General features: G+C 44.1%; 1 protein-coding gene across 2 annotated transcripts; it reads left to right on the top strand.

Annotated features, from left to right (window-relative positions):
* The first annotated feature begins 1,380 nt into the window (after positions 1-1,380).
* LOC102450048 (immunoglobulin gamma-1 heavy chain-like) lies at positions 1,381-11,858 on the top strand. Of its 2 annotated transcripts, XM_006134665.4 has the most exons (6): positions 1,381-1,732; positions 2,852-3,187; positions 6,831-7,139; positions 10,149-10,262; positions 10,342-10,394; positions 11,765-11,854. In XM_006134665.4, the coding sequence occupies exons 1-6, from the start codon at positions 1,516-1,518 to the stop codon at positions 11,795-11,797; spliced, it is 1,062 nt and encodes a 353-aa protein (XP_006134727.3). In that variant the 5' UTR covers positions 1,381-1,515; the 3' UTR covers positions 11,798-11,854. The 2 variants fall into 2 exon arrangements, with proteins under 2 accessions (XP_006134727.3, XP_025046279.2); XM_025190494.2 differs by having other exon boundaries at positions 10,149-10,394; positions 11,765-11,858.
* The last annotated feature ends 3,847 nt before the right edge of the window (positions 11,859-15,705 follow it).

Genomic DNA, 15,705 nt, shown 5'->3' with positions numbered 1-15,705 from the left:
CTGAACTAAAGGAAATTCTATGGTTTTATTGAAGTTTTTTTAAAATGTGAGGATTTTTATTTTAAATACAAATAGGTAGATTTAGTGCAGTGAAAGGAGAGAATGAGGAACAGGTAAAGAACAATCTTCTTTCATGCAGCCCGGCCAACATGTCGGAATTGCTTCTTTTTTACAATTATAGCAGGAATTATTGGCTTGACTGATTGGAATTTCATGTGTGCATTACATCATTACCGTACCTGTGCCATAAATGTCTAAAGTACAGCAGAATTAATTAATAACAACAACAACAACAATAATATAAACATCATTGGGATAAAGTGGTCTCCGCATTGCCTGCTATTTGGTGTTCAGGCTATAGTATCACTCCTGGTCCCATTGGGATGCAATGCAACATACAAGTGATTAATTAGGTCAGAAAAGTTCTGAAGTTATTTTTACAAAACATTCAGATTGCTCTATTTTTTAGGAGATTGGCAAATATGTTACATTCTCAGCATGTCATATGGTTTTAGGCCATCCATAAACAATCAAATAGCTGCATAAAAAAAAAAGAATATTGAAGCCGAGTCCCAATTAGATTGATCACCTAAAATGTAAAACACACCAGGTGTTTTTAAAATTTAAACTTGCCTATTAACCATCCACAGCTACTCTTCATAATGTTTTACATTTCTATGCACCACGACAACAGCAACAGACAAGCTGTAGCAGCTGTCTGCTGAGTTTCCTGGATGTTGAAATAATCTTGGTCTCATAAATGGGACATGGGCTAATGAGGTGTGTGTGGCTGTTTGTGCCATATTCCAGTCAACTTCCCATGGAAACTGACAGCAAGGAGACATCAAATGAATTTTTAAATATTCAAATAGGGAAGATGGCCATGTTTCCGAATACGCGACCAAAAAGGGTTTACAACAAAGGAATTGGAATATTGCAGTCTGCGTTTCAGATCTTTTTCTCTCTTCATAATTTTGAATGTTATTGCCAGGAACATGCATTAGGCACAGAGCTATGTGACCCACAATTAGTTTGTTTCTAAACTGGAGTCACCCTACCACATTTCCATTTTCTTTCATTGCTTTCCTTCAAGGCCTCTTCCCAAAACATTTATTTCATCTATGATAATAATTAAACAAGGTGAGGTATTTGTTACATTACCTCCACTTCCATAGGCTACAACAAGCCTCTTTGATAATTTCCTCTGAATTTTGTTTAAATAGCAGGGGGAACCTCCCTGGGCATGGTGACACACCTGATCCTCTTTATTGGGGCTAACATCCCCCAAATACATAAGACATCTCAAACCCTGAAGCAAAGAAAATAATCCACGTCTGTTTCGGTTCAAAGAGGGGCTTGTTCCATCCGTCCAATTATGAGATGAAAGATTCCATTTGAAATACACACTCTGTTGTCGCGGAGTCAGACCTGGAATTTGTCGTTTAATGAATTTTAAAGGCAACTGAATATGATTCCCCCCGGTTTGCCCTGCTGGTTGTCAGAGTCAGAGTTCAAATGGGTTTGTTAATATCTCCTGGCCCTCTCTTTTGTCAGGGATGTTGCCCCCACAGAACTATAAGAGGAAATATGACATCCTCCTCTCCACGTGATAAAGTCTTTCATCAAGAGATCCATTTGCTAGCAGGCATCTACCATTCTCACAGCATCATGACTGAAGAAAGCCAGAAAATGTCCTACCAGATCGTTGCGATGATTTTAGTCTGTCTACAGAGTAAGTATTTTAGCCTGATATTTCATGATTGTTCTCTACCTTGCTACAAAAAAATTACTTTTATGTGCAAAGATCTTCTGAACTGCAGGTAAGAGTAAGAGGGACTGATGGGGAGAGCTAAACAGTCAGATATTTTATTCACTAACTGAAATCCTAAGACAGAGAATGAAATAATGTGTTGTGCTAACAACCCCTTGCACACAGTTTCACCTTTTGGATATTGTAATGCATTGTTGGTCAAAATCCAGTTCTCTCTTAAGCTTGTGTATTTTATGTAGGCATCACGGGGAAGTATTTGTTTTTAGGTAATCAAAAAGATAATTTTAAGCCTGAATGTCTAAGATAATAAAGTGCTTCCTTCTGGGCAAGATTTTGATCAAATAACATTAATTTTATTATTTTTAACTCTGATTCAAGATTTCTATTAGGACATTTGAGTTTTATTCACAGTCATCTCACTGATTTGTGGGACAGTGGCTATGCCTCTTCATTAACCTATGATAGTTTCTCCATCTATGCACAGGGATAATATTTCAGGAACATTGTGAGGCTTAGCTCATTCATATCTGTAAAGCACTTTGAATACCGTGTGACCGGTTCCAAGTACCCAATATTATTACGGTGACCAGAGAGGAAGTGTGAAAAATCGGTCTGCTTTTTTGAGGAGAGGGATTATAGTTACAGATATAAGACAACCCTAATTTTGATTCGGTCCTAATATTGGTATGTCAGGTTACATACCGATACGTTTTATTTATTATGGCTGTGAAGCTTAATTAATTGTGATAAGTGCTTTGAGGAGAGGTTGATGTAGATGTGCAAAAGGATTGGTTAGTGTCTATATATGAAGACTGATTATTGTTTCTGTTACAGCTATGTGGCACCTGAAAATTTGGTAAAAATACTATGGCAGAAAAAAAACTCAGCAATGTCTGTTTTAATTATACTAAAAAAGGCTAAAAAAATAAATAACTACAAAAATAAGTTCCTCCAGCCCCCAATTTTTAAAATGAGGGGCTTTTTGCTTGCATCGGATGTGCTATATTTAATACATTGCAAAGGGTGAATCTCCAACAAGCGATTCTTGTATTCGTGTTTTTTGTGTGCTCCTCTTTACAGTGACTGCTTCACAGGAAGGGATCTGGATCCAACAGAGCCCAGCCCAGATTGAACTGACCCCTGGAAAATCTGCACGGATAGACTGTAAGCTCTCAGCCGTGATAGCAGCTGTATTGTGGTACAAAGAACTTCAGAATGGAAGTCTGCATGGGATTTTCCAGAGTTATAAGAATGCACCTGCACAAGGAAAATACTCAAGTGAGGTGAACGAGGCATTGGACACATTTTCTCTGATTATCAAGGACGCACAAAGAAACGACTCCGGGGTGTATTACTGTGGCCTAGCTGCATATGCATATCCGAACTTCGGGAGTGGGACCAGACTAATTGTCACAGGTGAGTGTCCAGTGGGTTGGGAAAATGTCATTCCGGAGGCCTGAGGGGTTCGAGCTAGGCATTTTAGCCCCCGCCAGCTGAGTCCTACTGGAGTTGCTGTCTATTCTTGGTGGCTGGGCTGGCCAGGGAATGCCCCTGCTATTATTTCCGGACCTGATCCCTGCAAGTAGCCCCTCTTTGGACGGCAAGCCGTAGCGAGCCATGATGGGGCAGGTGGAGCTTGGCTGAGTCATGTTCCTCCCGGCCCATCTGCCCCTGAGACTTTCCCAGACAGGCTCCTCTGGGGATAAAAACAGCTGCAGGGCATGGAGGTGGCTCACACCTGAGCCAAGTTTCCAAACGCAGATTCCCAAGAACCAGCCCCTACCGCTCGCCCAGCCCATGAGTGAGCCCCCTGCACCAGCCTGTGCCTGGTTTCCGGAGGAGGGGGTGGTGGTAGCACTGTGCTGACTTGGGGCAGCTGGCTGCGTTCGTTGCTTGAGCAGATCCAGGAGTGGGGTCACCAGGATGCCTGAAAGCTGGGGGGGCAGCCAGGAACCGCCCCCGGACTCTTGGACAAAGGGTCAGGGGCCTGCAGGGGAGGTAAAGGACAAGGGGGGCTTGGGGAGGTGCAGATCAGCTGGGGGAGGGGAAGCAGCTGGGAAGCCCAGAGCTGTGGTCAAAGAGGAGCATGCAAGGCCTGTATGGGGAGATCTTGAAGGTCGCTGGAGGGCTTGGCAGAGCCTTTTGGACCCTTGTGAGGACAGAGCTGATGGTACAGGAGGGAGCTGAAGTGTTATTAGAGGAGGTTTTGGAATTAATTGATAAGCTTAACAGTAACAAGTTACCAGGACCAGATGGCATTCACGCAAGAGTCCTGAAAGAACTCAAATGTGGAATTGCACAACTATTAACTATGGTTTGTAACCTATCCTTTAAATAAGCTTCTGTACCCAATGACTGGAAGACAGCTAACATAATGTCAATATTTAAAATGCGCTCTAGAGGCGATTCCGGCAATTACAGTCTAACATCAGTACTGGGCAAATTAGTTGAAACAATAGTAAAGAATAAAATTGTCAGACACATAGAAGAACATAATTTGTTGGGGGAAAGTCAACATAATTTCTGTAAATGGAAATCATAGCTTACTAATCTGATACAATTCTTTGAAGGAGTCAACAAACATTGATAAAAGGGACCCAGTAGATATAGTGTATTTAGATTTTCAGAAAGCCTTTGACAAGGTCCCTCACCAAAAGCTCTTACACAAATTAGTTATCGTGGGATAAGAGGGAAGATCCTTTCATGGATTGAGAACTGGTTAAAAGACAGGAAATAAAGGGTAGGAATAAATGGTAAATTTTCAGAATGGAGAAGGGTAATTAGTGAGGTCCCCCAAGAGTCAGTCCTAGGACCAATCCTATATAACTTATTCAAAAATGAACTGGAGAAAGGGGTAAACAGTAAGGTTGCAAAGTTTGCAGACGACACTAAACTGCTCAAGATAGTTAAGACCAAAAAAGACTCTGAAGAACTTCAAAAAGATCTGATAAAACTAAGTAATTGGGCAACAAAATGGCAAGTGAAATTTAATGTGGATAAATGAAAAGTAATGCACATTGGAAAAAATAACCCCAACTATACATACAATATGATGGGGGCAAATTTAGCTACAACCAATCAAGAAAGAGATCTTGGAGTCATTGCAGATAGGTGTCTGAAGACATCCACGCAATGTGCAGTGACAGTCAAAAAAGAAACAGGATGTTAGCAATCATTAAAAAAGGAATAGAGAATAAGATGGAGAATATCTTATTGCCCTTATAAAAATTCATGGTATACCAACATCTTGAATACAGCATATAGTTGTGGTCTCCTCATCTCAGAAAAAATATACTGGCATTAAAAAAGGTTCAGAGAAGGGCAACTAAAATGATTAGGGGTTTGGAACAGGTCCCATATGAGGAGAGATTAAAGAGACCAGGACTTTTCAGCTTGGAAAAGAGGAGACCAAGGGGGGATATGAGAGAGGTCTATAAAATCATGAGTGGTGTGGAGAAGGTGAATAAGAAAAAGTGATTCATTTGTTCCCATAACATAAGAACTAGGGGCCACCAAATGAAATTAATGGGCAGCAGGTTTAAAACAAATAAAAGGAAGTTTTTCTTCACTCAGCGCACAAGCAACCTCTGGAACTCATTCCCTGAGGTTGTGAAGGCTAGGACTAAAACAGGGTTTAAAAGAGAACTGGACAAATTCATGGAGGTATGTCTAGATTTCAGGCTTTTGTTGACAGAGGCTTTGTCGACAGATACTGTTGACAAAGTTTCTGTTGACAAAGAGCATCTAGACTGCATCCAGTTCTGTCGACAAAGCAAGCCACTTTGTAGACATGAGAGTGTAGATGCAAAGGACAGTGTAGATGCAATAACATCTTCTGTCGACAGAATTCTGTCGACAAAAAGTGTTATTCCTCGTAGAATGAGGTTTACCGCCGTCAACAAAACTGCCGAGTTCTGTCGACGTTATGTCAACAGAACTCAGCAGTAGTGTAGACACAGGTATAGTTTTGTCGACAAAAGGCAATTTTGTCGACAAAAACCTGTAGTCTAGACACACCCTTAATGACTATTAGCCAATATGGGTAAGGAATGGTGTCCCTAGCTTCTTTTTGTCCCAGGGTGGAGATGGATGGCAGGATAGAAATAATTGATCATTCCCTGTTCAGTTCACTCCCTCTGGGACACCTGGCATTGGCCACTGGGGGCAGACAGGATATTGGGCTGGATGGACCTTTGGTCTTACTCAGTATGGCCGTTCTTATGTTCTTATCTGATCTTTCCTTTCCACCCATTTTCCCGCCCCCTGCATCTCTGTACCCTGGGCAGCTGCCCCATCCTGGCTACAGCCCTGGTTCTGAGACAGAACCGTGGACTCTTACCCCCCACCCACTTAAAGCCCCATTTCGGTTTCGAGTCCTCAGTGTTCATGCCGAGAAGGAAAACGATCCCAGTAGTGGATGCCATATGAGACTGGGAATCAGGGAATCTACCTTGTCATCTTGAAATGCTGGTTTCCCAGCAGGCCACAACCAAAAGAGGGTGATCAGTCTCACTCGCCTTTGCAGAATGCTTTGAGATCTATCCGCTGTTGAGAGGCACGTTGGTGTGAATCATTATTCTTCTCTGGCCTTCTGCTACTTACACTGCCTGGTTGTGCCTCATCAAAGTCTCCTGAGTCTGGGGTGTGATGTGTCATCCTGCTGGCCTTATACACCTGTATTACTCTAGCTCTTTATGAGACCTTCGTTGCTCTTCCTGAAATGATTCCCACCAGGTGGCTTGAACAGGGCAACCTCGAACAGGGCAGCAGGAGTTGAACATGCAAATAGGACGCAGTAAAGAGGGGTCTGATTTTTGAGTCTCCTTCCTCGGCAGGCACCCAGAACTCTGAGACAGTCCAGGAGCGGTGTAATAGGATGAAATTAATAAGAGAACTCCGCCTTCATGCAAGGGAAGTCCCATAATTTAAAACTTGGACACTAGACTAGCCAATGCACAAGATAAATTGATCTACGGGCAGGGACAGGAGCTGGGGAGAGGGGAACTAGCTGATCTATCGCTGGCAGGTCTTACCAATCTCTTGTTTCTGACACTCTTAGATGCCTCTGAGACGAGACTTTCCCTCCTGGTTCCCTCCACCTGGGAGGATACTGACCTTCCCCACGATGTGCCCCTGCTCTGCCTGATCTCGGATTTCACTCCCTCCTGGAGCGTTCTCTGGGACACCGGAGAAGGGAATTCGGAGGGCCAGACAGATGCCGGAGCCATAGACGGGGATGGGATCTACAGCGTCTGGAGCCTAACCACAGTCCAGTCTAAGAGGTGGAACCAGGAGACAACCTGGACTTGTACAATCAAAGACAACAGTACAGCAAGAAACATCAGTGCTACCATTGCCAAGAAAACAGGTCCTGTATCGTACCCTATCTAACCTGCTCTCTCATTTACACTGTGCTCATCGTCATGTTTTCTGGTGGAAACTTCACCTCAAGTCAGCACAAATATACTGATTTAAAGGGTTACTGCAGTGCCAAAGAACTAAAATGAGGCAGCGTGGGGACTAGGCATAAAAAATACCCATCTAGAGCAGTTTTTCTTAAGTTTTTTGAGACCACGGAACACCAAACAATAATATCTCTCTATGTAGAACACCTATAAAAACTTCCTTAAAAAAAATTGTTGTCAGAGAAAAAAAAGACAAAAATAAAGAAGTAACAAAAACAAAGAAGAGGTCACAGCACACCTGCAAGTTCATGTAACACCCGTGTTCCATGGAACATAGTTTAAGAAACACTGACCTAGAGGACTTAACTTGCAGGAAAGACATGGTGGATCAGATTTATCTTTTATTGGACAAGGCCGAGATACTCAGAGCTCTTCTTCAGGTCCGTGTAGCTCAAAAGCTTGTCTCTCTTGCCCACAGAAATTGGCTCAGTAGGAGATATTACCGCACCCACCGTGGCCCTCTAAGGGTATGTCTAGAATACATGCTTCTGCCGATAGAGGCATGTAAATTAGACTACCTGAGATACTCAATGAAGCGGGGATTTAAATATCCCCTGCTTCATTAAAATAAAAATGGCCGCCACGCTGTGCCAGCTCAGCTGATTGTCGGCAAAACACAGCAGTCAAGACGTGGATGGGTCGACCAGGAACGCCTTTGTCGACCGCTCCCTTATGCCTCAAGAAATGAGGTTTACAGGAGCGAAGGGAGCGGTCAACAAAGGCATTCCCTGTTGACCAATCCGCCTCTTCACTGCCGCGCTATGCCGATGATCAGCTGAGTGGGCACAGCGCAGCGGCCATTTTTTTTTAATGAAGCCAGGGATATTTAAATCCCTGCTTCATTGACTATGTCAGGTAGTCTAGACATACCTTCATATTCTGGGAGCTATATGGCTACCGCAGCGAATTGAGACAGCCCATTACGGCAACTCCTTCTCCCCTGCCTTTCCTCACTCTTTCACAAAACCATTTTTCAGCTGTATTCACGGAGCAGTGGTAAGAGGTGGGGCTGTGTCAAACCTGCCCTGACATCTTTCTCCTTGCAGGCCTGCTTGAAACCCTACTGAAGTCAAAGGAAAGATTTCTATTGGCTTGACTCAGTATTTTGTCTGGCCCTGTCCCCCCTAGTGTGGTAGGAGTGTAAATGCCACGGAGATAGGAGGATGATTTGGGGTCTCTAGAATAATGGGGGTGAACTGAGCAAATAAATAAATGAATAAATAAATTGAAAATGAATACCCAGGATTCCCAGTAGTGGGATCTCTTGAGCTGTGGGATTGTCTGTCACATGCATTAAGAGGTGTGTTGTGAGCAAAACATGAGAAGTCATTCTTCCGCTCTACTCTACACTAGTTAGGCCTCAGTTGGAGTATTGTGTCCAGTGCTGGGCACCGCATTTCAAGAAGGATGTGGAGAAATTGGAGAGAGTCCAGAGAAGAGCAACAAGAATGATTAAAGGTCTTGAGAACATGACCTATGAAGGAAGGCTGAAAGAACTGGGTTTGTTTAGTTTAGAAAAGAGAAGATTGAGGGGGGACATGATAGCAGTTTTCAGGTAACTAAAAGGGTGTTATAAGGAGGAGGGAGAAAACTTGTTCGTCTTGGCCTCTGAGGATAGAACAAGAAGCAAAGGGCTTAAACTGCAGCAAGGGAGGTTTAGGTTGGACATTAGGAAAAAGTTCCTACCTGTCAGGTTGGTTAAACACTGGAATACATTTCTCAGGGATGTTGTGGAATCTCCATCTCTGGAGATATTTAAGAGTAGGTAAGATAATTGTCTATCAGGGATGGTCTAGACAGTATTTGGTCCTGCCATGAGGGCAGGGGACTGGACTCGATGACCTCTCAAGGTCCCTTCCAGTCCTAGTATTCTATGAGTCTATGACAGGGATGAAGCCCTGTTTACAGTAGGATTCGATAAAGCTTAGGGTTAAACCAAGGGTGGGGAACCTAAGGGCTTGCCTGGATCTACCCCTCTCACCCAAGGCTCGGGCTCTGTCCCCCAGCACTGGGGAGCTTCTGCTAGAGCTCCAATCCCACAGTCTTACCACCCCTCTCCCCCGCATGGAGCTAGAGCGCCAGCTTGGGCTCCCTGTAGTGAGGGGAACAGCTGTGAGCCTCATGGGCTGGACTCAGGCAAGCCAGAGCCAGAACCGATCCATGGCTCTGCCTATTGGGGGGAGGAAACAGCTCTCTCCCTGCCCCCGGCTGGCACAGCAAACCACTGCCTGAAGGCTTTTCCCTCATAAAATCTACTAGCTCAGGCCCCTGTAAGCTCTGCTGTGCAAGGGGAATTTGGGGAGAGTCTTTTTGATTCTCAGTCGGGGGCCATGTCAGTGATTATTTTGTTTTTGTTTTGCTTCGCTTCTCACTTTTCTGCGTCCGCGACCGATTTTTCTGCGGGTCAACAGACCCCAACCCAAAATGGTTCCCCACTGCTGGGTTAAACGATAGGGCTAGGCAGGGAAGTGAACTCCATGAGACCTACAATAGGCCTGTGCTCTCTCTAACATTTATGATGCTACGATGTTCCCTAAACCGATTTTCATTCTAAGTGCATTTACCTCACCACGGACCTCAGTGGGACAGTGATTCTCAGACTGGATCCATGATTGTCAGGATAAAATAAATCACCACGTGTGGTAAAATAATTGACAGTGCAGGCAAGCAGAATTAATAAATACACATACTTAGCTTACCGCAGGCAACCAGTGGCTTGAATCCAACGCTGAACAGTTAAATGGCCCCCCAGAGGCCACCTCCAGGTGGGGAGAGTGACAATGCCTTGAGGCAGTGGATTTTGGAGGAAAGGCCTCACTTCTGGGCATGGCATGCAGCTGACATGGACCCCACGCCTTTTAATGGGATTTTTCCACTGCTCAGCACCGAACATTATTCTCCTCTCTCTGCAGATGAGGCCGGGGAAGGAATCTGTGATTCTGTGTTATATTTGGGCCTGCTTTGTATTTTCATCCTTGTCATCATCCAGCTGATGATCCTGCTCTTCAGGAAGCGTCTCACCAGAGGTAACTTGTTTATAACTCTACCTGCTCCACAGCAGCCCTTCATCGCATGTCTTGTAACCGTCCTTTCCTTCTTCTCCAGCAGGGAGAGCTGTGAAAACAGGGAAGCAAATGCCCATGAGGCAGATTCCACAGGTAAAGTGGTTTTTTTAGTCACAGGCACGTAAGAAAGATACAACCAATTAACAGGGTATTTAGCTAGTTCTCCTGGGCAAATTCCGGTACTACAGTCCAACTATCTGATACGACTTTGTAGGGTTTCAGAGGGATAGCCCTGGGAGTCTGTATCTTAAAAAAAACTTCAGACAAAGAGGTGGGTTGTGTTCGTGAAAACTCCTTCTTTTGTCGGTCTCTATGGTGCTACAGGAGCACTCGTTGTTTTTTTTACTTTGTTGGGTTGCCTGTGTAGAATTGCTATTGTATAGGTTGAATCTCTCTAGTTCGGCACCCTCGGGAGCTGATCAGTACCGAACCAGAGAATTTGCCGGGCCACAGGAGGTCAATATTGTCTAGCAGCATTACCAACACTTGTTGGGCTCTTAGAAGACATTTATGAATAAATTAGGGCTAAAGAACATCACAGAATCATGAGAGTCAGGACTGGTGGCTGTCAACAAACTTCATGAGACTGCAGAAAACTTGGCCACACTCACAATAAGTGAACATCTGGCTAACTACAATCATGCCGGACCATGGATTTACCCAGACCAAGAAGAGCCGTACTAGAAAGGTTTTAACTATGTTACCACCTGTCTAAGGGGCTACCCATCACTGGTGGATGAAGCAGTACTTGATAGGTCTCTTTATGAGTTTTACATGGACCAGGAAAAAAAACTGAACAAATGACTGCATACGTCCAAATGTTGCTTTGAGTTTCATGGGCATAAATCGAGAGTTACTCCCCATCGGTATTAGTGGAGTTTCTCAGATCCGCACTGGTGTCTCATAATTCAAAAACAGGGCAACTGATGGCCAGGAAACCTTTTTTTAAAAAATCACACTGAGGCTCAGTCTAGTGTTAAAACATTTAATCCTTCTAGGATTTTGAGAAGAGCGAAAACAGGAATTGAGAATGGAATGGCTCTAAGGACAGTTTCTTGTAGCAGATGCCCCGATACTAGTCCAGTCTCACGGATTGCCCTGTGGTAACTGAAATGAGAATTTAGCTTATGGTTACTACTGAAATTTTTGGAGATACATGTTTCTGTCATTTTCAAACCCCATTGAGTTCAGAGAAGTTAGTGGGGGTTTATACCAGCATAGATTAGATCCCAAATCGAACCTCTTGTCTATAAAACACCTCTACAGAAAATTCTTCCCTCTACACATAACACTGAAGGAATTACATTGACTTCAGAGCAGTTACTTTAGTTTTACATCACTGAGAGTAAGAATAGAATTTGGTTTCTTTTCTTGTTATCTAAAAAATGGTATTAGCTAATTGTATGATGTTATAGATTCACATTAAGACTATTAATATCTGGTATCTACTTTTTCTGTTCCAGACTGAATATGCAGCTGTGAGGTACAATAAATGAAAACTCCCTTTTTAACTGATGTGGTCTGATAAATTTATTTCTAGGGTTTTTTAAAAAGCGCTGTACAAGAGGAAAAAAATGAAAGTGAAAAGATACATTCTGAGTCTAATTAATTACTAAGATGTGAAATGCTTGGGCTTAAAATACAACTTGTTGTATATGTATCTGTCTCCAAACCCTTTTTGTCACCACATATTTAAAGAAATAGTTTTCTTTTTGGTTATTATTGAGAATTACTTGTTTTGTTATCCCCACATCCTGCACCATTCTTGTCTGTGGGGGCTATCCCCTTGACTTCTATGAGCATAGGATCAAACTTTTAAATGGGATTGTTTAACACAGGAGATTTAATCCTAGATTCCTTCTGTCCTACAAAGTCCCACTGAAGTAGAGGGGATCTTGGACTACACCAGAAAGCAGAACAGAGCTTTAAGATTTATGACGTTTCATAGATTTATGATGTTCGCATAGAGAGTACAATTGTTAAATTTGCAGATACCAGGCTGAAAGGGGTTGCAAGTACTTTGGAGGGCAGGGTCATAATTCAAAATGATCTGGACAAACTGGAGAAATGGTCTTAACTGAATAGGATAAAATTCAATAAGGACAAATGCAAAGTGCTCCACTTAGGAAGGAACAATCCGTTTCACACATTCAGAATGGGACATGACTGTCTAGGAAGGAGTCCTGCTGAAATGGGTTTAGGGGTCATAGTGGACAACAAGCTAAATATGAGTCAACAGTGTGACACAGATGCAAAAAAAGCAAACGTGATTCTGGGATGCATTAACAAGCGTGTTGTGAGCAAGACATGAGGGGCTCGTCTACACTGGCCCCTTTTCCGGAAGGGGCATGTTAATTTCAGCTATCGTAGTAGGGAAATCCGCGGGGGATTTAAATATCCCCCGCGGCATTTAAATAAAAATGTCCGCCGCTTTTTTCCGGCTTTTAGAAAAGCCGGAAAAGAGCGTCTACACTGGCCCCGATCCTCCGGAAAAAGCGCCCTTTTCCGGAGGCTCTTTGAAGTAGGAATAAGAGCCTCCGGAAAAGGGCGCTTTTTCCGGAGGATCGGGGCCAGTGTAGACGCTCTTTTCCGGCTTTTCTAAAAGCCGGAAAAAAGCGGCGGACATTTTTATTTAAATGCCGCGGGGGATACTTAAATCCCCCGCGGATTTCCCTACTACGATAGCTGAAATTAACATGCCCCTTCCGGAAAAGGGGCCAGTGTAGACGTAGCCGAGAAGTCAGTCTACCCCTCCACTCTGCACTGATTAGGCCTGTCATGGCTAAATCCCCATTCTGGCATGATATATGCAGAAGAGGGGGCCTGCAAAAGTATCCAAAAACCTTCTCTTTCCAGGTTTTGGTATAAAGCTTCCTCCCATAATCTTAAAACGTTATATTTGAGAATAAAATCTGCTCCCACCACACAAGTAATGATAAGGAAACCAGGGAGAGACCACTTGGGAAATTTCAGCCCCAAAAGTAAAAACCAGGACACAAAAATTAACCAATACCAGGTTAATACAAAGAAAAGAGAAAGAACTTTTAATATCACCACAATATTCTTATTGCAAGCATAATGACCAGATGGAAAAATCAAATTAATATACTCATGGGGAAAACCCCACCATGGGCCAAAAACTTAATTACAAAGGAAAGCAAAACACATTTTTAAATGTACAGACATCAGATTCCCATTCCCAAACCATAAAACAATAAACCCAAATGGATTTATCTAAACTGTACCCTACTTACAGATAGTGAAGAGTTCATTCTTGGAGGGAGACATAGTGTCTGTCTCCCTCAGTAGCTGGAGAGAAACTGCCTCAGAGACAAGGGAGGGAAAACCCCAAAATTTCTTTGCCCGTTTGAAATTCCTACCTACATTCCTATTGGCCGACTCTACCTGGCTTAGGTATAGTTAACCCCTTAGTCCCCAGGCTGCTGGCTAACCCTCATGATCATGACAAGGCCACAGTTGGAGTTTTGTGTCCAGTTCTGGTCACCACATTTCATGAAAAATGTGGAGAAATTGAAGAAGGTCCAGAGAAGAGCAACAGGAATGATTAAAGGACTAGAACACAACTTATGAGGGAAGACTGAATGAATTGGGCTTGTTTAGCTTGGAAAAGAGAAGACTGAGAGGGGACATGAGAGCAGTTTTCAAGTATCTAAAAGGGTGTTCGAAGGGGGGGCGGGGAAATCATTCTCCTTCGCCTCCAAGGATAGGACAAGAAGCAATGGGCTTAAATTGCAGCAAAGGTGGCTTAGGTTGGATATTAGGAAAAACTTCCCGTCAGAGTGGTTAAACACTGGAATAAATTGTCTAGGGAGGTGGTGGAATCTCCTTCACTGGAGATATTTAAGAGCAGGTTGGACAGACACCTGTCAGGAATGGTCTAGACCCACGGTCACCAACAGGTCAATCATGATCGACTGGTTGATCACGAGGCCTCGACCAGTCGATCGCGAGGAGTCCTGTCCGCCCCGCCCCCATTTCCCTCCCACCCCCGAGAAGCCCCACTACTTACCTCAAGTGAAAATGGAGGTAGTGTCGGCTTCCCGGGGATGGACAGAAGTCCTGCAGCTTAGCGCCACTTCCAGCGATTCTGGAAGTGCGCTAGCTGCTCTGCCGGGTGTACTGCGGGAGAGAACATCGGCTCCCTGCACCGCACAGGAGGGGTGAGTCAGCCCCGGGGGAGGCGTGCGCGGGGTTTCGCAGTGCACGCAGGGGGTTTCCCTGCGCTGGGAGGGGAGGGGTCGGCCCCGGGGCAGGCGTGCGCATGGCTTCCCTGTGCCAGGCCGAGGGGGTTGGTACTGGGGCAGGCGCACGCGCAGAGCTTCCCTGCACGGGGGGAGGGGGTCGGCCCCGGGGCAGCACGTGCTGTTTTCCTCTGGGGGGGGGGGAATCCTGGAAGGAGACAGATGCAGGGGACTCTCGGCCTCCACTGGCATCCCACTCCCCAGCCACATAACGCTGTCCCCACTCCCCTGTCCCCAGCTACAGAACACTGTCCCCACTCCCCGAACGCTGTCCCCACTCCCCTGCCCCCAGCCGCAGAACTCTGTCCCCACAAAATGTATAATTATAAATGCTTCATTTTAGATTTAAATAGCATGAATAAAAACAGACCATTTATTTCATAACTATAAACATGTGATTTTAATTTTATATATCGCATAATTTAAAAATAAACTGTTTATCAGAGTGTGTAAGTAAGGGCTGGGGATAGCAAGTGATGGACAAGAGGAGAATAGAGAGGGTGGGACTTCAAGGAAGGAGCGGGACTTCCAGGAAGGGGCGGGGCGGTAGATCTTCTCCTGTTCTGAGATTTAAAAAGTGATCTTGGGTGTAAAAAAGTTGGAGATCACTGGTCTAGACGGTCGGCTTGGTCCTGCCGTGAGGGCAGCGGACTGGACTCAATGACCTTTCGAGGTCCTTTTCACTTCTAGAATTCTAGGATTATCGCTGCATAATCTCCAATTATTATCACTTAAAAATATTATGTACATTTTTTACATTTGTATTTTTAATTACTCCAGCTTTGTGCACATAGCACATAGCCTGGCACAAGAGTTTTAGATCTGACTTTTGCTCAGTAGTAGGCTGCCTGCCACAAACAGTAAATCTGAAGCCCTGCATGAATTGGCTGGTAAGCATCATAGCAAATCATAAGCTAAGCTTATCTACTGGTACAAGAAATAAAGAAATACCTGTATCCCACTGCCATCTAGTGGTGAGGAGGCAAAAAGACTTTTCCCAGTTATACCAAGACCCTTTTAAACTTTGGAAAGATCCTGTAAAGTAGGTTAAAGACAAATGTACAGGGGGGATGAACCGGTTTAAAAGTCTTGTTGGCACTAATTGGGAGGCAGGTAGGAAAGCACCAGACCAAATATTATTG

This window comes from Pelodiscus sinensis, chromosome 24 (genome assembly GCF_049634645.1).
Source record: "Pelodiscus sinensis isolate JC-2024 chromosome 24, ASM4963464v1, whole genome shotgun sequence".
In the NCBI taxonomy this organism is placed as follows: domain Eukaryota; kingdom Metazoa; phylum Chordata; order Testudines; family Trionychidae; genus Pelodiscus; species Pelodiscus sinensis.
The sequence above is the reverse complement of the archived record's forward strand: the minus strand, read 5'-3'. Positions and strand labels throughout refer to the sequence as shown.